Source organism: Trichechus manatus, unplaced genomic scaffold, assembly GCF_000243295.1.
Source record: "Trichechus manatus latirostris isolate Lorelei unplaced genomic scaffold, TriManLat1.0 scaffold00001, whole genome shotgun sequence".
In the NCBI taxonomy this organism is placed as follows: Eukaryota; Metazoa; Chordata; class Mammalia; order Sirenia; family Trichechidae; genus Trichechus; species Trichechus manatus.
Genome location: NW_004443937.1, coordinates 17751561 through 17771767, shown reverse-complemented (window position 1 = coordinate 17771767; position 20207 = coordinate 17751561). Strand labels below are relative to the sequence as shown.

Below are 20207 nucleotides of genomic sequence, written 5' to 3'. Positions count from 1 at the left end.
TATGAGGTGGACGTCAGACATACCTCCACTCTCCAACCTTTTTACCAATTCTGACATGAGCCGTCCCTCCCATGGCATTCTCTACTTCTCTTCTGAGTTCAATAATCTGTTGTAATGGCCACACAGAACTCAAGACCATACTTACAGTTATGCGGTTTATTAAGGAAGTAATAGGGTACAACTTGGGATCAGGATCAACAGGCTACAACTCAGGGTCAGGATCAGGAAGCATACAAGCAAAGTCTGGAAGGTTCCCCCCAAGGAGGGGAGAACGTCCCTCCCTTTTTCAGTGCAGGACAGCTCTCTCAGCATTTCTCTCCATTCAGGCAAGCAGGACCTTCTCATACCCTCTCTTGGCTGTGCAGGCCTCCTCTTGGCCTTCTTAGCCTCTCTGGCTTTGGCCTTCTTGCTGTCACCACTGACTCTGCCACAGGGTCCCTTCCAGGCCTGCTGGTGTCTTCATTGTTACAGCCCTTGACCTGTGTTACAGCTCTTTTAGGAGGTTCCTTGCCTCCTCTCTGTCTGCTTTTTCTTCTCTCTTCTTACTTTCTTCTGCTCCTGTCTGGCCAGCTCCTTGTCAGTTTCAAGGCATGACCCTCCCACCAGACCCACAAACTGACCAGTCCCCTCTCACTAGGCCACAGATACTTCATTTGCATAGTATGTTATAGTCACTTCATTAGCATAAGTATATTGACCAATCCCTGCAAGGTACATACCGATCACAGGGTGGGCTGCAGCGTAGGGCCAGACAAGAAATATCAAACCTGAGTTTGTTTACAGCTCACCCAGGAAATGTCAATCAACTTGGACAAAAGTAACAAACCCTTTGGGGTAGAAAACTAGGGTAAAGGTAACTCCCCAGGGCTTAGGAGAAAAATCTCTCAAGCTGTTTTTCCAAAGAACCAAGGCAAAAAGCCACATAAAGGAACTCATTTCACTACATTGATGATCTATTATGTGTGTGTACCATAGTTTATTCAACAAATCTCCTATGTATGAGCATGTAGGTGGTCTTCAATATTTTGCAATTACTTACAGTGCTGCAATGAGTAAGCTTGTATATATGTATTTTTGAATTGTGGGAGATATATCTTCAGAGTAAATTCCTGGAAGTGAGATTACATATGCAGTTTTATTAGATACTGCAAAATTCTCACTTCTCTCTCATTTTTATTAGAAATTTATTGGTCTTTATTTTTCTGTCCTCAGTATCTCTTAATAACCCTTTTATCAGTTCCATCTCTTTAAAACTGCAGTGATGCATTCTGGGTGATTTCCCAGCTCTGTCTTCCAAATTAATAACTCTCTTCAGTTGTGTCTAATCTTCTGTTTAACCTAGCCATTGAGTCTTTAATATAGATAACTATTTGTTATAGTTTTAGAATTTCTCTCTGATTCTAAATCTACTTCTTTTTTCACTGAAAGGGCTACTCTTTGAGGCTTCAGGCTGTATTTTGGGAATGCTATTCTAGTTCTCCACCTCATGTGGTCCAAGAGCACATTCTCTTCCTCCGTGTGAACATTTAAACCTAGATCTCTAGCTCCTGGATTTTTATCTGGATCTTGAACCCCCAGGAATTGTTGCAGCTTTAGCGTCTGCTTACTCTTCTCGCTTTGAGTTCCCCCTTTTTCTACCTCCTTTGAGCTTGGGCTTGGCTATGTTTTTAGTATTTCTGTTTGTTTGTAGCAGAGTGGGAGAGGAGGACGTTCGAGTCAGCTGCATCTGCTATATTGCCAAAAACCAAAGTGATCTGATTTGTAATGGCATGTGTTCCTTCCTGTTTGCCACAAGTGCCATACCAGAAGCTTTCAGGAGCTGCATGTAACTTTAGGATGTTGGAAATGAAGTACTTGGATAGGAGCAGTGAAGCTGGAGCCCCTATGGTGGGAGACAGTGTAATTTGCTGGAAGAATCATCAGCCCAACACCCACCAGCTCTGTACCTGTGTACTTCACTTAATTTTTTTGTTGGCATATAATATACATCCAGAAATGTGCACAGGTCATAAGTGTACAGCTCCATGGATTGTCACAAACTGACCACACTCATGTAACCAGCACCCACATCAAGACACACAACATGATCAGCCCCCCAGGAACCCTCCTCATACTCTCTTCCAGACACTAGTCCCCTTATGGACCATTTTATTGACTTGTAATGCCATGAATTAATTTTGCATGTTTTTGAGCTTATATAAATGGAATTATACAGTATGTAATATTTTGTGTGTGGCTTCTTTCACTCAGTATCTGTGAGATTTGTCCATATTGTTGTATGTAGTTGAAGTTTGTTCATTCTCATTCTATATAGCACTCCATTTATTTATCCATTCTACTGTTAATGGGGATTTGAGTAGTTTCCACTTCCAGGCTATTGTGAATATGCTGCTGTGGACATTCTTGGACGTATGGGCACATTTCTTATGGGTATATGTATAGGAGTGGGAGTGCTGGGCCACAGTGTATACATATATTCAACTTTTAATAGATACTGTCCAACAATTGTCCAAATTTATACTCCCATCAGCAGTGTAGGAGAGCTCTTGTTCTTCCTTGTCTTTGCTAGCCCTTGGTATTTGTCTTAGTTATCTAATGCTGCTATAACAGAAATACAACAAGTGAATGGCTTTAACAAACAGAAGTTTATTCTCTCACAGTCTAGTAGGCTTGAAGTCCATACTCAAGATGTCAGCTCCAGGGGAAAGGCTTTCTCTGTCAGCTTTGGAGGAAGGTCCTTGTCATCAATTTTCCCCTAGGCTAGGAGCTTCTCAGCACAGGGTCCCCAGGTCCAAAGGACACGCTGTTCTCCTGGCTCTTGCTTCTTGGTGGTATGAGGTTCCCCTGTCTCGCTGCTTTCTTTTCTCTTTTATATCTCGAAAGAGATTGGCTTAAAACACAATCCAATCTTGTAGATTGAGTCCTGCCTCATTAACATAACGACCACTAATCCCATCTCATTAACATCGTAGAGATAGGATTTGCAACACATAGGAAAACATCAGATGACAAAATGGTGGACAGTCACACAGTAGTGGGAATTATGGCCTAGCCAAATTGATCCACATATTTTTGGGGGGCACAGTTCAATCTATGATGGTATTTTATTTCTTTTTCATTTTAACCCTCGTGGAAGGTGTGTAGTGGTATCATTTTGTGATGTCAATATGCAGTTCGCTGATGGCTAATGAAGTTGAGCACCTTTTCACATGTGTTTTGCCATTTGGATATCCTCTTTTATGAAGTGGCTGTTCAGGTTTTTTGCCCATTTATCTGTTGGGCTATCTGTCTTTTTCTTCCTGATTTCTGTGAATTATTTATATATTCTGTATAGGAGATCTTTGTCAAGTATATATATATTGTAAATATATTCTCCCACTGTGTGGGTTGTCTTTTCCCTCTCTTAATAGTATCTTGCTGATGAGCAGACATTGTTAATTTTTTCAACTTGATCATCGTCCAATTTATTAATTTTTTTCCTTTATAGTTAGTATTTTTTAGTCCTATTTAAAAACCTTTATCTACTCTAAGGTTATGAAGATAACCTTCTAGGCTTACTTTTAAAAGCTTTAGAGCTGTAAACCATCTAGAATTAATTTTGGTGTATGGTATGAGGTATGAGTCATGGTGCATGTCTTCTCTTCCACTGAGATACCTAGTTGTCCCAGCACCATTGATTGAATTTTTTTTAATCCTCAAAGTAAGCCTAGGGTGTTAGGACCATGCCTACATTTTCAGATGAGGAGACTGAAGCTCAGAGGGGTGCAGTCTTTTGCTCAAGGTCACAGAGCTGGTAAATGGCAGAACCAGGATTTGAATCTAGATTTATTTGATTCCAAAGCCAGGGCTTTTCCCCCATATTACTGTGACTCAGTTTCCCTACCTGTAAAATAAATGGTATGAAACATATAGTCATCCAAACCCTCCCAGATCTGACATGGTGGGTCCATGGGCTTAATGACCCAGGAAAATGTGGGGAGGCACACATAGTGGAGCACAGGGTACAGTGTAGGGGAGGGACTTCGTGTGGCAGGAGTTTTTCACATACGCACACACGCACGCATGCACACACGCACACACACAAAATCAGTGAGGGAGGTATGAACCATTTCAGGAACTGGGGCTTTCCTAGCTGCTGTGTGGCTATCTCCAGGCACAAATCTTCTCCGAAATTTATACCTAAGTTTGGCTTTCTGTTAAACCAGTGAGTGCCGAGGCTTGAGCCTGTGTCTGGCACTTGCTATGGTAACAAGGGACAGAGGCCCAGCTCTTTAATCACCCTACTGCCTTTAGCTTGGCATGGCAACCAGGGAACAGCTCATTAGCTTCGGCTCAGCAGAAAAGAGACGAGGAGTGGCAAGGGGTCCTCCAGCGGGAGCCTGGTGAAATGCCTATGCCTTCCAGGCAGCCCTGGCTCTCAGCTCCATAGCAGGGCACCTAAGACAGAGCTGAGTTGCTGGGAGAGGTGTGTCAGGTGATTTGGAGGCCAGAGCAGGAGATTAGTGATTTCACATGTACAGGAGGGAAAGGCTGCTGGAGAAGAGCAGGGGGTAGGGAGCTGCCCCAGGACCAAAGGAAGGTCTTTTCCCAAATGGGGTGATTTAGGGACAATGGCGGGCTCTGAGCCGAGAGGCAGGATCCCGGCGTCCAGCCCAGCCTGGGCTCCTGCCACTCAGTGAGTTCCTGCCCAGTGCAACGCCCTTGTTTTTCTGTTTTTAAGTTATGTAATTACATATACATATGATCAAAAAACATCTAAATACTACAAGAGAATATCAAATGAAAAATAAGTCTCTTTACATCCCTCCTCCTACCCACAGTCCCATTTCCCAAGTGTAGCTGTTTTTAACCACCTCTATTTTTAGTTCTTCCTGTCATCACTACCTCCATAATAGTACTTAGGTGTCTTTCTTGACTTACCAACTTTGGGCAGTACCTGTGCAATGAGAGACAAAGGATGAACATGGTTAAGCTACCTCCCACCTCTCCTGATTTTTGGTGTCTGTATTGATACATACATCTTTTAGTCAGTTATCCCAAATCCCCATATGTTCATCCCCAGCAACACATACTTGAACACCCATGCACAGTTAGTTGTTCTTCCATAGTCTTCTCAACTAAACTGTAAGTATCTCCAGGCAGATCCCATGCCTTTCTCACGGCTTGAGGACAGACCATGAAGAAGCTCCTGGATACCTGCAGTGAACAAATGAATGTGTGTTCTTGTACCTCTCTGCCTTCTCACCCAGTGGCCAGTCACACCCAAAGACCAAGTTTACATCATCTCTCGTGGTCCCTGAGCTCACCAGAGCAGCCTGTCTCTGGGAATAGCAGATCACGTTTCCAACATTTGGCTGCTGGGCTGAGGTTGGAGTGGGAGGCCAGGCCTAGAGGCAGAGGGGCCAGCAGAGCCTCTGTCTTTCACTGAGGATGGGGCGGGGGGGCTCTCTTTCTGACCTTGTAGGAGGTGTTCCGGCAGCACCGAGGGCTGCAGCTCCTGGCCCTGGTAGAGGAGGTACTGCCCCGCCATGGCAGCGGCCGCCATGGGGATTGGCACATCTCCCTGAGCAAGCCCAGCGAGAAGGAGCAGCATCTGCTAATGACCTTGGTGGGCGAGCAGGGTGAGCGAAGGCAGGCAGGTGGAAGGGAGGGTAGATGTCCTCTGGAGAGAGGACCCAGGAAGGTAGCGTGAGGCAGCACTGAACCAACAGACAGTTTCCGAGGCCACACGAAGTCCCCCTCAGAACCATGGGGAAGTGCACAGACAGCAGGGGCTTCTGAACTTGGACCTCTAGTGTAGCAGGATGAGTCACTGATTGGACGCCCTAGTTGAGGGTTCAGGGAGTTCTGATAAGCTAGGTTCTGGAGAGGAGGTGGAGGGTGGGAATTAGTTTTTGGGAACAGGAGTAAGGTGTGGTTTCAGCACAGGCATGAGATGAGATGGCATTGTACCCTGTGCGTGGTGGGGTGAGAATGTAGGGCGTATCCAAAATGAAGCTGCATGGGGTTGTAAAAGAGACTGCCTAGAATTATACCTGTCTCATAATACCAAACTCATTGCCGTTGAGTCTATTCTGACTCACAGTGACCCTCTAGGACAGAGTAGAACTGCCCCATCGAGCTTCCAAGGAATGGCTGGTGGGTTTGAACTGCTGACCTTTTGGTTAACAGCTGAGCTCTTAAGCACTGTGCCACCAGGGCTCATAATAAATATCTACTAAATATTTTTTAATAATTCAATAGAAAGCAGGTATAGGAGAGAGAGTCGGAGTCCACGTAGCACAAGGATCTGTGGGTAATTAGGAGCCGGGAAGTGAGGTTATGAAAGCTCAGGCCAGGAGCTGTCTGAGAGGGGAGCAGGGAGCCTGTGGAGGCAGAGTTCCATGGCCAAGGCTATGTTGATAATGGTGTCTTTCCCCCTCACTAGGGGTGGTGCCCACTCAAGATGTTCTTTCAATGCTGGGTGACATCCGCAGGAGCCTGGTGGAGGTAAGAGTGTAGGGACTTGGAGCAGGGCTGCAGGACACCTTTAACTGCTAACGCTCTCCTGCCCTCGTTCCTGTACGTTCTAGGAGCAGGGCTGTCCTTTCTCAAGGACAGGAGGCTGCCTACACTGTTGTGGTTCAGAGGAGTGAAAGGACAGGCTCTTGCTCTGGGCAGTCATTTAAGATCTTCCTAAGACAGAGGTCCAGTGGAAAGATGGGCATGTGAACGCTTAATTGATAGCCATGCAGTGCATGTACTGCTGGGTGCAGAGAAGGGCTAGGGAGGGATGAGCAGTGCTAAGAGGATGGTGGTCAGAGAGGATGCAAAGAGAAGGTTGTTTCTGAGGGGGGTTTTGATGGTTGAATGAGAATGTTCTGGGTAGACAACGGGAGAAACACCTTGTCTGGCCAAAGGAATCATGCAGGGACCTGTACAGATGGAAGAGCATGATATGGTTCCAGGAACCACAAGTGATGGGGAATCAGGAGAGCACGGGAGGCCCTGAAGTAAACCATCAAGTGAGCACTCTCCAACTGGAGTCCACTAGTATTCATCCAGCCGGGTGTCCGGTGCAGGCGACGAGGGCTCGGGGCCAGGAACCAGACCTGCCATCTCGAGAGGTGCTCTGCTGGCTGCCTGGCAGGTCCCGGAGAGGCTGGGCTGAGCCTGGGCACCAGGGTGGAGCAGAGTCACTGACCTGTGGGGAGGTGCTGAGTCTTCCTCAGTCCCCCTGCTCCTCATGCCACCTTCCTTGAAGGGGAGGACCCATAAAGTTCTGAGGACAGCCACCATCTCCCAAAACCACTTTAACTAACTGAGAGGGCTCAGTAAGTGAGGGCTCTGCAGTGTTTGACATCTAAGATAAGCTGTGTGTAATCCTGGGCCCCCACTTCCTTATCTTTTACATGCAGGAGTGAGAGGGTTTTGTTTTTGTAAACATAGTGAGTGCTGTGTGCCAGGCTGCACCAGGTTCTCCTGAGTCTTCATCACCATCCTTTGGGGCCTCGAGGATTAAATAAGGCCCCTGTTGAATACTGTTGGTATCCTCATTTAAGATAAGAGAGCTGAAGTCCAGAGAGGCTAGATGACGTGCCTGAGATGGCATAGCTAGTAAGTGGTAGAGCTAGGCTTTGGACCCCGGCTGGTCCACACTGCAGTACTAACTGGATGGTCACTGAAGTCCTTTCCAGTTGTGAAATTCTGGGCTCATGAATACCATGAAGGCTGTGGAAACTTCAGCTTGCCTTGCCCTTTTATTACATATCCTCTTGCCTCTTCTTGCCTGTCCCTGAGTATTCTGGCCTTACTGGGTACACGCGAGGGCAGGGCACTTAATTCAGACCAGCTTGGCCAAAAGGCATGCTGGGTCCCTGAAAGTATATTAGTGGGTGAATTTAGCAAGTACATTGGTGGGTGAATGTAGCAAGAAAAACTGACTCTTGATAACTTAAAAAATAAATAATAGTACTGGAAATATACAGGGTGGTTCACAGAGACCAAGGAAATGCTGAATACCTGGCTTTAGAAAGTGTGGGGACAGCCTGGGGGGGTCTCTGCATCAGGTGCCAGTAGATAGCACCGTCACCCTGGCACCTGTGCCATCCTGATGAAGCGCCTCACCTCCATTGCCCAAGATTCCAGTTTGTGGGAGAGGGTCTGTCTGGCCTGATGGGGACACAGCAGCCACTTAGCTGGAGAAGGCAGGCCCCTGGAGGGCAGCCCAATCAAGACCATGTGTAGGGGATGCTGGGAGGCCAGAGGTGGCCCATGGTGTGGGCCTGCCCCTAGGATGTGAAGCAGACTAGGCCAAAACAGTCCCTCAGGTGGAAGTTGTTTGAGGGGCCCGAGTCAGTGGTTGTGTGTGGGAGGAGGATGGTGGCAGTGGCTCATAGCTACCCGTAATTTTTTCCTTTTATTTAAATTAACAGTGGGGATGAGGGTGGGGGCTCTCTTGGCTCTCTCTAGTGACCAGCAGCATGAGGGCCAACTTCAGTAAAGGGTTAGGGCCACAGACTCCTGCATCAGCTGGGTTGGGGTTGGGACGGAAACCATGGTGGGGATGTGAGGGGGCTGGGACTGGGGGCATTGGGGTGGAAGGGCTTGGAGATGCCCTTAGGCTGCTGGGATGGGATAGGACAGAGAGAGCCCCTGCTAAACACAGGCCTAAACCTCTGAGGGGGCTTCAGAGCCTGCAGACACTGTGGGCCTGCTCCTTCTCAAAGCCTGCCCTAGCCCCTTAGCCCCAACTTCACAATCCTTGTGGGGAACCATGGAACTCCAGGACCTCAGCTGAGGAGCCTGGTTGCTCCTGCCCCCTCAGATCGGCATCCAGAACTACTCCACCACAAGCAGCTGCCAGGCACGGCCCAGCCAGGTGCGCAGTGACTACGGGACGCTCTTTGTGGTGCTGGTGGTCATCGGTGCCATCTGCGTCATCATCATCGTGCTCGGCCTGCTCTACAACTGCTGGCAGCGCCGGCTGCCCAAGCTCAAGCATGTGGTGAGCCGGGGCTTGTGGGCAGCAGGGCCTGGGCTGGGTGCACGTGCCTGTGGAGAGGAGGGGGGTGCCTAGCACGCTCCCCGCCTCTCTCTGGCTATTTCTTCATGTTGGGTAGGGTGGTGATCAGTAATTATCCTTGGCCACAGCACTGTGGTGAGCACTCAGTGGGGTCATGCAGGTGAAGTGCTTGTCCAGAGCCTGGCCCCTGAGTTGCCCCTCTCTGCAGGGCAGGCGTTGGAGGTACAGTCAGTGAGTGGTATTCTGGGCTCCACAGGCACCCCAGGCAGCAGCAGTGGGCCTCCAGATGGCCCCGGCTCTTCCCTGCAGGATGGACTACAAGGCCATCACTGGGTGGGAGAGTGCCCAGGGGCAAGAAGAGGGCTCCAGCCTGGGGGCTTCTGGTGAGGAAGGGGCAGACTGCCATGACAGACTGAATCCTGGCCACTTTTTGAGGAGCCCCTGGTGGAACTTAGGTGGTTTTGAGTCTCTAGCTTCTTTATAAAATGTGGCTGTTGGAAGGGACCAGATAATGTCAGGAAGGCAAAGGATGGTTAGGATTGTTAGCTGTGGGGGCAGAAGGGAACTGCCATGTGGAGGGTCTCCTGGGATCACTGTGTAGAGTTTTACCAACTAGGGGAAAAAAAAATGATTCGTTACAAGGTCACATGCTAGGAAATGGTGGAGACAGGATCAAGCAGGAGGTGTGTTTGTGCTGTTCTGGGCAGAGGTGGGGCTCGGGCACCTGGACCTGCAGGGGCCGGAGTGAGGGGGTTGCTGCCCTGCGTACTTTCCGGCTCAGCATCCTTCTCCCACTCGTCTGCAGTCACATGGCGAGGAGCTTCGCTTCGTGGAGAACGGCTGCCACGATAACCCCACGCTGGACGTGGCCAGCGACAGCCAGTCGGAGATGCAGGAGAAGCAGCCCAGCCTGAATGGTGGTGGGGCTGTCAACGGCCCGGGGGGCTGGAGCACTCTCTTGGGGGGCAAACGGGACCCCGAGGACTCGGACGTGTTTGAGGAAGATACGCACCTGTGAGACACCCCGGCCCGGACGCAGCAAGCGGGCCGAGGGCTGGGGCCTGAGTCGGACCCTGCGGCCCCCCTTCGCTCCCGCTCTGCTTGCGACTGGGCGCCAGAACGAGAAGGGCAGGCCCGCAGTGACCCCGCGCCTCCCCTGCCCTCTCGGGTCATTGGGTCGCCCACCCTGCAGTCTGACCCTCGATGCGGGGGGCTTCTCTCTGCTTCCCGCCAACATTACAAAACAACCTTTGCACAGTCCCCCTACCCACTCCCACCCTGAAGCCCTGAATATGAACCCCGGCTTCAGACACTGGCCCGGTCGGGGCAGCTCACCCTGGGACAGGACCCTGCCTTCCCGACCCCTTGCTGAACCCTGGGTCTGTGGCCACTGACCCTCCATGCCCCGCCCGCCCATCCGCCGGCTCTGAGTGTGGGGATGCAGGCGGCAGGTGCAACCTGCACACCGGGACTCCCATTAAACCGTCGGGGAGACGACGCTGAGCCCGCCTCGCCTGCTCGCCTCGTTCTTTCTGCTTGGGTTGGGGGTGTCTTTGTGATTAGGGGCGTGGGCTGCTAGAGGAGGTGGACGTGGTCGGGCAAGAGCCACCTCCTGTGGGACAAGGGGGAGGACCAAGTCCTAGTTCCGGGGTGGGAGGTGAGAGCGGTATGAAGGAGCAAAGCTCAGCGGGCAGGGAAGGCTGAGTTCAGGGTTGGGTCTGGCCTAAACTTGCGAGGAGCTGGGGTCTTGGTGCCCCTTGGCCCGAGGGGGTCAGGCGCAGAGCTTCGAGGCCTGGGCTCCGGGCCAACGAGGTCGGTCCTCCCGGCGCCAGGCGCCGCTGCGGAGCGCGGGCGGGGCGGGCCCGGGGGCGGGGCCGGCACGGGTGTTTACATCCGCCTGGTCGCTCCGCGGTCGCCGCCCGAGGTCGTTCGGTTTCGGGTCCGAGCCTTCGGCGTCATGGACACCAGCGACCTCTTCGCAAGCTGTAGGAAGGGGGATGTGGCCCGAGTGCGGTGAGGGGCCCACAGACTCGGGCCTGGGGGGCGCGGGAGGGGGTCGGAAGCCGACAGGACCCTTCCAGCCCGTCACTTGGCCGGGGCCACAGCTGCACGGCCTTGGGGGAGGGCGGGCGCCTCAGCCCTCGTCTCAGCTTTTGGGCGCGCTGGAGCCGGCGGAGACCATCGCCACCAGGCGCAGGGGGCGCGGAAGTAGAATCCCTCTAGGAGACGCCCGGGGTCCAAGGCTGCCTTCGAGATGGGAGCGCGCGGGGGGGAGGGGGGAGGCGGGCGAGGTGATGGTGGTATGCTCCCGGTGGTCTAGGGGGGCTTCCCGGAGGAAGGTACTGCTACTTGGAGCCCGAAAGAGAAGCTGGCGGAGAGAAGAGAAGGGGCTACTCCTCTGGGTTAGCAGAGTGCGGATGCTAGGCCCCAGGGCTCTACACCTGGCGCTGGGGCTCTAGACCTGGTTCTGGGGACACCTTGGGTCCAGAATCGGCTTCCTGCCGCCGGAGTTTCAGAAGCCACTATGGACGACTAAAGCAAATCTGGTGCTGAAAGTGCAGTCTCCGTTGGCCACACGAGGGTGGGAGGGCCCAGCTGGGATCTGGGCATCTCTTCCTTGGCTAACATTCCCTGTCCCCCTCGTTGGACTCTTTTCTCGCTGTGCCTTCCTTCCCCATTCCTTTGTCCTGACCTGCCGACCTCCCCAGGGCTGGCCTCAGGCTTTCTGCGCCTCCTCACTTCCCCAGCCTCCCTAGGCTCTTCCCCAACATCAGATGACAGCCAAGACTTGATGACCCCTGAGGGTGAAAACAAACATAGGTATCTCTCAGGTCCAGGCTGCCCACCTGAGAGCAAGACAATCATGTCCAAGCTGAAATTCTCACTTTCCCTCAGACCTTTTCTCCAGTTCTCCACCTCATTGCTGGCTCCACCACCATCCATGCTGACTCCTCTCCCATCTTCCACATCCCATCAGCTTCCAAGTCCTGTGACTTCTGTCTTCCAAAGTCTGTCCACTTCTCTCCATACTCTCCTCTGCCTCCCTGGTCTACACCCCCCTGCTGCCTGCCGCAGCCTCCTCTCTGGCCCTCCTGCCTCCAATCTCCCTCTGCCAACCTGCTGCCCAAGCAGCCAGAGGGCTGTCTCAAATTCAGGCCCCATCACTCCCTTCTCACTTCCAGCTCCTTCAGGCCCAATCTCAGCCTCTTCACTCTGGGGCCTAGCCCTGCCTCTCCAGCTCACTGTTCTCTGCCCCACTGTTGATGTTCTCAGTGTCTGCCTTATGTGTTCTCATGCCCCTATACCCTTGTCCCTGCTGTCCCCTGGCCTGGCGTGCCTTTCCTGCTCTGGTCTGCCTGCCTCACTGCCCTCACCTAGTCAAATGGGATGCTTTCCCTCTTCTGTTCCATGATCTCTCCCAGACCATGAACTGGTCATGACCCAGGCTCTGACCTCCCTTCCCAGGTACCTGCTGGAGCAGCGTGATGTGGAGGTGAATGTTCGGGACAAGTGGGACAGCACCCCCTTGTGAGTGCCGATGGTGGGATGGTTTGGGTGGGCTGGGGGTGGGGTGGTCATAGCGGGCTGGGAGGACCCTTCAGCGCTGACAACTGCCTCCCGCCTTACTTCCTTCCCTCAGATACTATGCCTGCTTGTGTGGGCATGAGGAGCTGGTACTCTACCTTCTGGCCAATGGTGAGGAGGGGACAGGGTCAGTGTGTATGTGTGTGCATGTGCACACATGCATACGCACGTGCACTCAAAGCCATGTGTACACATCTGCAGATGCCGAGGGCACCTCATGATTCCTTTCACCCCCCCTACATCCAATCAGCAAGTACTACAAGCTCTACTTTCAAAACCTACTCTCTTCTCTGTCCATTTCCTCCATCTCCACTGCTGCCTCTGAGGTCGAGCTACCTGGATGCAATGCCAGCTCCTCACTGGTGTCTGGCTTCCCTTCTTGCCCCATATTGTAGCCAGGGTGACCTTTACTCAACAAATTTGATCTTGCTTAAAATTCTCCAGTGACTTTCCATTGCCTGTGGAATAAAACTCTAGCCTCATTGTGCCTCCGAGGTTGCCCATGTGCTGATCTGCCCCCCTCCTTTTGGAGTTCGCCTCCTCCCCCACTCCCACAGTCACGCTGTTCCAGCCACACTGCCTTCTTTCTGTTGCACCAACATGCAAGCCTGCTTCTGCCTCGTGGCCTTTGCGCTTGCTGTTCCTTCTGCACGGGCCACCCTTTCCCAGACCTTTGCCTGGCTTTCGAGTCTCTGCTCATTGTCAGCACCACAGGGTGGCCTTCCACGACCTCCCTATGCAGCAGCCGCCGCCACTACCACCTCTTGCTTTGCTTTATTTTTCTTGATAGCAGCTGGTGTGCTACCTGGCACTATTTGTTAGCTTGCCTATCAGGCTTCTCCCCAGCTGGACTGTGAGCTCGGTGAGGATGGGGGCCTGTTTTGTCCCCAGTAACTAGGACAGAGCCCATCACAGAGTGTGCTCTGGGTTTCATATGGTACATGTGAATGAATATGTGGACATGTGAGTGTATGTGGCTGTATGTGCACTTCTGTGCCTTGGTAGGGAGGATGCTGGGGTCAGAGTGGGCCCAGGGTAATTTGGGAAGAGATCGCTAGGGCTTATGGGCCCCATGTGAGTGGAGGTGGTGAGGAGGGCCAGGGAGGTTACGGTTTTCCCCAACCCTGAGGGGATGTGGTCCCAGGCTTGCCCCAGGCCCTTCGCCAGTGCAGCGTGCAGCTGATGCCCTGCTGACTGGGAGCCCTGCCACCCCAGGAGCCCGCTGTGAGGCCAACACCTTTGATGGAGAGCGATGCCTTTACGGGGCGCTGAGTGATGCCATCCGGCGGGCGCTGCGAGACTATAAGCAGGTCACAGCCTCCTGCAGGAGGCGGGACTACTACGACGACTTCCTGCAGCGGTAAGACAGGAGGAGACATGCCCAGCGCCCAGGGATCTCTGCTGGGGAGCTGAGCTTGCTGGTGTGGCCCCTTGGGGCTGAGGGCTCTGCCCTGGGCGGCGGGGAATGAGGGAAGTCTGTTGAGCATTCCTGCCCCTGTATCCCCCCAGGCTTCTAGAACAGGGCAGCCACAGCGACGTGGTATTCGTCGTGCATGGGAAGCCGTTCAGGGTGCATCGCTGTATTCTGGGGGCACGCAGCGCCTACTTCGCTAACATGCTGGACACCAAATGGAAGGGCAAAAGCGTCGTAGTCCTCAGGCACCCGCTGGTGCGTCCCTCCAGGGGGTGGGGGTGGGCTGGCTGCCCAGGGAGAGCAGAAGGCTTGTGCTGGGCAGCAGTCTGTAACTTCTCCTGCGCTGTCTCTCTGCCCACAGATCAACCCCGTGGCCTTTGGGGCCCTGCTGCAGTACCTGTACACAGGTGACTCTGTGGGCCCAGCGTGGGTGGGTGGTGAGGAAGCTGCATTTCTGGCCAGTAGCAGACCCAGGAATAGCCTTGGAAGGTGAAGATCCAGACCCAGGTGTGGCCTCAGGCCAGCCTTTCACCTCTACGCACATAGTCCTGGTGGTTCCAGCCACCTCCTAGTTCAGACTATGAGAAAGCAGGCTGGTGTACCTGGCACACAGTCTGCTCAGGAAGAGTTGGTCCCACCCACAAACTGAGCCCTCCCATTAGCCCCTGGGCCTGTAGAATTTACTCTGTGGCTCTTTTTTTTTTTTTTTTTAAATTTTATTTTTTTTGTTGTTGAGAATATACACAGCAAAACATACATGAATTTAACAGTTTCTACGTGTACCATTTAGTGACATTGATTATATTCTTCGAGTTATACAACCATTCTCATTCTCCTTTTCTGAGTTGTTCCTCCCCCATTAGCATAAATTCACTGCTTCCTAAGGTTCCTATCTAGTCTTTCAAGTTGCTGTTGTCAATTTGATCCCAGATAGATAGTTCTTAAAAAGAACATAATGCTCAAAGTAGACATTTTTTATTGGTTAAGCTAAACTATTGTTTGGTTTTAAGAAGATTTTAGGGGATGTTTTTGGTTTAAGATTTAAAGATTATCTCAGGTCATTAGTTTTAGGGGTTCATTCGGCCTCCATGACTCCAGAAAATCTGGAGTGCAGTAGAATTGGAAATTCTGTTCTGCATTTTCCCCCTTTTGATCCGTATTCTATGGAATCTTTGATCAAAATGTTCAGTAATGGTAGCTGGGCACCATCCAGTTTTTCTGATCTCATGACAAGGCATTTTGTTCATGGAGGCAATTAGCCACACATTCCATTTCCTCCTCCTATTCCTGACTCTCCTTCTTCTGTTGATCCAGGTGAATAGAGACTAGTTGTTGTGCCTTGGATGGCTGCTTGCAAACTTTTAAGATCCCAGGCACTACACTATGAACTAGGAGCACTAAACATGTTACTAGGCTATTTTACTGGGATGTCCTGTGAAACCATGATCTTAAATCTCCAAACCAAGGAACCAAACCCCAGCTGTTCTCTTTTTGTCGTTACTATAAATGTATGTCATATAATTTTGCCAATTCAACTATTTACATCTGTGGCTCTTCTTGATGGGGAAACCAGAGCAGCTAGTACTCCTGGGAGCCCTTACCCTGCAGCCACGATGCCCCTTTTGTGTGTCTGAAGGTAGATTGGCACCTGAGGGTCCCTCAGGCGCTGGTAACCCCACCCCTGCTCCCCAGGCCGCCTGGACATTGGTGTGGAGCATGTCGGCGACTGCGAGCGCCTGGCCAAGCAGTGCCAACTGTGGGACCTGCTCAGTGACCTTGAGGCCAAATGTGAGAAGGTGTTCGAGTTTGGTGCGTCAGAGTGTAGGGCCTAGGCCTGGGTGGGGCCTGGCCAAGCCAGCCCGGCCCCTGACACTGTGTGCTTCCCTCTGCAGTGGCCTCCAAACCTGGCACTTGTGTGAAGGTCCTGACCATCGAGCCGCCCCCAGCTGACTCCCGCCTGCAAGAGGACCTGGCACTGCTGGCTGACTGCGCCCTGCCCCCCGAGCTCCGTGTGAGTGCAGGCTTGAGTGTGACTCGCCCTGTGGTGGCTAAGCTGGGGGACTCTGGGATGGCCATAGCAGGCAAGCCCTATGCACTTGGGTTCAATTCCCTCTTGTGACCTTGCACCAGTCACTTCCCTTTTCCGAGACTAATGGCTTATTTTTGTTGTTGTTTGTTTATTTGGTATCTAAATCTGAAACCCTCTCAATAGGATTAAGTGAAAACAAGGCTCTTGTCTGGGAGCTGGCCACTGTTGCCACAACTACCTGCTCTGATGGGGACTCCTCTCCCTGTCTCCCCAGGGCGATCTGGGGGAGCTTCCCTTCCCCTACCCCGATGGCTTCAACAGCTGCCCTGACATCTGCTTCCGTGTGGCTGATTGCAGCTTCCTCTGCCACAAGGTGCCCACCCCACCCCTCCACCCCCATCCGTAAGCCCTGGGCTGTTCCTCAGGGGACAGGCCTTGGTCCTGGCCCCTCCTGAGCCCACCCTCCCCTAGGCGTTCTTCTGCAGCCGCAGTGACTATTTCCGGGCCCTGCTGGATGATCACTTCCGAGAGAAGGAGGAGCCGGAGGCCTCGGGGGGCCTCCCGACCATTACACTGCATGACATCTCCCCCAACATCTTTACCCACGTGCTCTACTACATGTACAGTGACCACACTGAGGTGCGGGGCTGGGGTGGGGCTGTGTGCACACGACCTGGGCTGTGTGCAGGGGTGGGTAAAGACGGGGCTTAAAGGGAGGGAGTGCCCAGGGCCTGTGGGGGCCCATGGAAGCTCCTGGTTGGTTCTGTGCGTGAGGTTTTGATGAGGCTGGGCAGGAAGGTTGTGGGACCCATTTGGATTTTTCTCTGAGGCAGAGGGGACCTTGGCAGGTTCCACAACAGGAACGAGTGACAAAAATCCAAGTCTTGAGCACTTGACGTGGAAGCGCTCCCCACACAGGCATTTGGGGTCCCCAAGTTCTCCAGCCAGAAGGCAGGTGGGCCATTAGCTCTGAACTTTAATAGTGGCCAGCTCCAGGCCCCATCCCACAGCAGTGGGCAGCCCTGAGCTCCTGCCCTTGGCCCCGCTGTGGACCCCTGGGGTTTGTCCTCTCATGTTACTGCTTATCTTGCTGCCCCTCCTTTCTTCAACTGCCCCAAGGCCTCGTGCAGGGCCGTGTGGGCAGCAGCAGATAGTGCGGAGATTTGCTCTGCCGGGGAGCGTGTGCTTATATGTGAAGGTTTGCTGCTGCAATGAAGAGACCCCCAAGATATAGTGGCTTAAAGAAGAGAGACGTTTGCTGCTTGTCTGGAGTGAGTGCCCCAGGGCAGATGGCTTGCTGCGGACCCAGGACCCATCTGTGTCCTGCCATGTCGTAGGGAAGAGGTCAGCAAACTTTCTGTAAAGGACCAGATGGCAGTAGCTTAGGCTTTGGGACCATGTGATCTCTGTCACAACTACTCATCTCTGCTGTTGTAGCGCAAAAGCAGCTAGGGACTGTACAGAAATGAATGGGCGTGGCTGTGTTCCAATAAAACTTTATTTATAAAAGCACAAGTAAAGGATACTGCCTTGGGTATGTCTTCTGTATCTGGAGACCGGGCCACAGGCAGATTTCTGCTCTAGGAGGAGGAGACAGACAGGGCATGCATGCACATTTTCCGTGTATGATGCAGAGGTCACACGTACCACTGCTCATGTTTCACTGGAGAGAATTTAGTGGGTGGCCAGTCTTGTCAACAGGGATGGAAGGTGGTCTCTGGCTGGGCAGCCATGCCAGCTGCACCTCCGTCACTGGGCTCTCTGGCCCCTGCACCCGGGGCCCACCTTTGCCTATCCTGACCCCCTCCTGAAAGAGCCTTGCTGCCTGAGGGGCACCATGAGAGGCAAGTTTAGTGTCGTGGCTTAGAGCACGGGCTGAGGCTCCAAAGCTGACTTGACTCCCGGGTTAGCTTCCTGCCAGCTGTGTGGTTCTTGACAAGTTACATAACTACTGTTTGTCTCAGTTTCCCTATCTAGAAAGTGGGGATAGCATTAGTATTTACTTCTCAGGGTCTTGTGCATATCAGATGTGTTCTCCCAGGTCAAGTGCTTGGTGCGGTGTGCATGGTGCATGTGAGCCTTCAACATGATGGCATCGGTCCTCTTTACCTCTGCCTGTTCTTCACGGCCACCCAGAGGCTGGACCGAGGTGGAAAAATTAGCCTTTTCTGACACAGGAGCCAACTGTAGCTATGGCTGTAAACCCCCACAGCCTCTGTTAGCGGAAGGGAGCAGGATCAGTAGTTTACCTCCACCCCCGATAGGAACGGCACCCCACCGTTAGCAGGGCCCTGTCTTGGTTTTGAATAGCAACTTCTGTTTCATTTTCCTAACAGTCTTTAGAGGTGGGCATGATTGCTTCACCCTCACAGATGAGGAAACTGAGACGCAGAGAGGCTAAGTGTCTTGTCCAAGGTTGCTCAGCTAGAAAGTGTCTGAGGCAGGACTTAGACCAGGGTCTGTGTGATTTCAGAGCTCAGGCTCTTTTCCCTGCCCACCCACCCCAGGGATCCCAACTGGCCCTCAAGCTGCTGGGGGACCGCCTCCCCATCTTCTTTGCCCCTGCTGCGGTGGGTCCTGTGCCATTGTGGCAGGGCACAGGCACGTGGGCAGGGAGCCCTCCCCCCAGCAGATCCCTGCCTCATGACTGAGCATCTGGAGGCCTTGGTGACCTTGGATGCACTTGGCCCCTCTTTCCCCTGCAGCTGTCCCCTGAGATGGCCTATGATGTGCTGTGTGTGGCAGACATGTACCTGTTGCCAGGCCTGAAGCGGCTGTGTGGCCGCAGCCTGGCTCAGCTGCTGGATGAGGACAGCGTGGTGGGTGTGTGGCGCGTGGCCAAGCTGTTCCGCCTGGCCCGGCTCGAGGATCAGTGCACTGAGTACATGGCCAAGGTCATCGAGAAGGTGGGTAGCTGTTTGGGCAGGCAGCGACAGGGAGGGCGGGGATCTTGGTGCGCCCTGACCCTGCCTATCCCACAGCTGGTGGAGCGAGAGGACTTCACGCAGGCCGTGAGGGAGGAGGCAGCAGCTGTGGCAGCCCGGCAGGAGACGGACTCCATCCCGCTGGTGGACGACATCCGCTTCCACGTGGCCAGCACGGTGCAGACCTACAGCGCCATCGAGGAGGCGCAGCAACGGCTGCGGGCACTCGAGGACCTGCTTGTGGCTATGGGCCTGGACTGCTGAGCCCGCCTGGGCGATGGCCGCCTTGTGCTTGGCAGGTCTTCTGCCCTTGTGTGTCCATGGGGGGCCTGGATTGGTGGGCTTCTCCCCTCTCGCCTGGCTGTGAGCCCTGGGGGAGGGTCACCTGGGTGTAAGCTCCCCCCGCCAAGCACAAATCAGCCTCCAAGCTTGGGGCTGTTCACCACTCAGGGAACCTGCGGGGGGGCTCTGGAGCCCAGTGCTGCCCTCCCCCGCAGCCCTGGCAGGGCCTGGTGGGGTTGGCCTCCCTGCCCCGCCAGGCCCTGCCCGGCCCTGCCTGCTTGCTTCTCTGACCTGGCTTCCCACCTGCACTCAGCCGGCCAGGAAGGCACAGGAGCGCCTCCTTGTGGCAATAAAGCTTGAATTCACTTAGGGGAGCCTGAGCCTTTGTTGGGGCTACCACATACGGGAGGGTGGGCTCTGGCCCTGGGCAGAAGGAGCCTTTCTCACTGGATCCCCTTCTGAGCGTCAGGAAGCCACCTGGCATTCCTGCCTGTCAGCTGGGGTGGTGCCCTCTGGTGTGGGGCTGAGCGGGCAGCCCCTCCTCTGTTGGATGCCCTGAAACTTTCCAGCTGGGTCAGCCAGCTCACCTCAGGGGGACAGCTTCTCCCCGGGCCCCTCTTAGCCAAGTCAGATGGACCCTCTCACCCCACCCCCAGTGGCCTGGAGTCAGATGACGCCCCCAAGAGGCTTAGTGGCATAGGGCTGACTGAGTGGCTGCAGGCTCTGAGGTAAGGTCACAGGGACAGCCAGCAGCTTTCATGCCTTGGCCGTCAGTATTTCTAGCACTTCTTTATAACTAGCTGCTGTATGCTGCACATGAATATGGCATATTCATGGTGTTACATAGACGTGGTGTCTTCTAGTTCTCACCGTTTCCATTTTACAGACGTAGGAACTGAGGCTCGGCCCCTGGACAGGTCCAAGGGGAGTGGGTGGCAGAGAAGAGAAAGCCTCCTCCCTCCCCCAAGA

At 53.3% G+C, this 20207-nt stretch overlaps 2 protein-coding genes across 2 annotated transcripts in view; both read left to right on the top strand.

Moving 5' to 3' along the window:
* PODXL2 (podocalyxin like 2) overlaps positions 1-10489 on the top strand; it is a 78863-nt gene extending 68374 nt beyond the window's left edge. Inside the window, exons 5-8 of the mRNA XM_012559812.2 lie at positions 5465-5621; positions 6428-6489; positions 8807-8986; positions 9810-10489. Coding sequence (XP_012415266.1) covers positions 5465-5621; positions 6428-6489; positions 8807-8986; positions 9810-10022 — 612 coding nt within the window. The 3' untranslated portion in view covers positions 10023-10489. The remainder of the gene's footprint in view (positions 1-5464; positions 5622-6427; positions 6490-8806; positions 8987-9809) is intronic.
* Positions 10490-10875: 386 nt separating this feature from the next.
* On the top strand, positions 10876-19565 carry ABTB1 (ankyrin repeat and BTB domain containing 1). The gene is made up of 12 exons (XM_004368403.2): positions 10876-11017; positions 12470-12532; positions 12645-12700; positions 13805-13949; positions 14099-14258; positions 14365-14410; positions 15696-15812; positions 15896-16014; positions 16307-16405; positions 16504-16671; positions 18738-18938; positions 19014-19565. The coding sequence occupies exons 1-12, from the start codon at positions 10962-10964 to the stop codon at positions 19218-19220; spliced, it is 1437 nt and encodes a 478-aa protein (XP_004368460.1). The 5' UTR covers positions 10876-10961; the 3' UTR covers positions 19221-19565.
* The last annotated feature ends 642 nt before the right edge of the window (positions 19566-20207 follow it).

Excerpts from the sequence above, each read along its gene's own strand:
- ABTB1 (XM_004368403.2), top strand. The coding sequence starts at position 10,962 with ATGGACACCAGCGACCTCTTCGCAAGCTGTAGGAAGGGGGATGTGGCC. Across the intron at positions 13,950-14,098 it reads TACGACGACTTCCTGCAGCG|GCTTCTAGAACAGGGCAGCC; the intron begins GTAAGACAGGAG and ends GTATCCCCCCAG. Across the intron at positions 14,259-14,364 it reads TAGTCCTCAGGCACCCGCTG|ATCAACCCCGTGGCCTTTGG; the intron begins GTGCGTCCCTCC and ends CTCTGCCCACAG.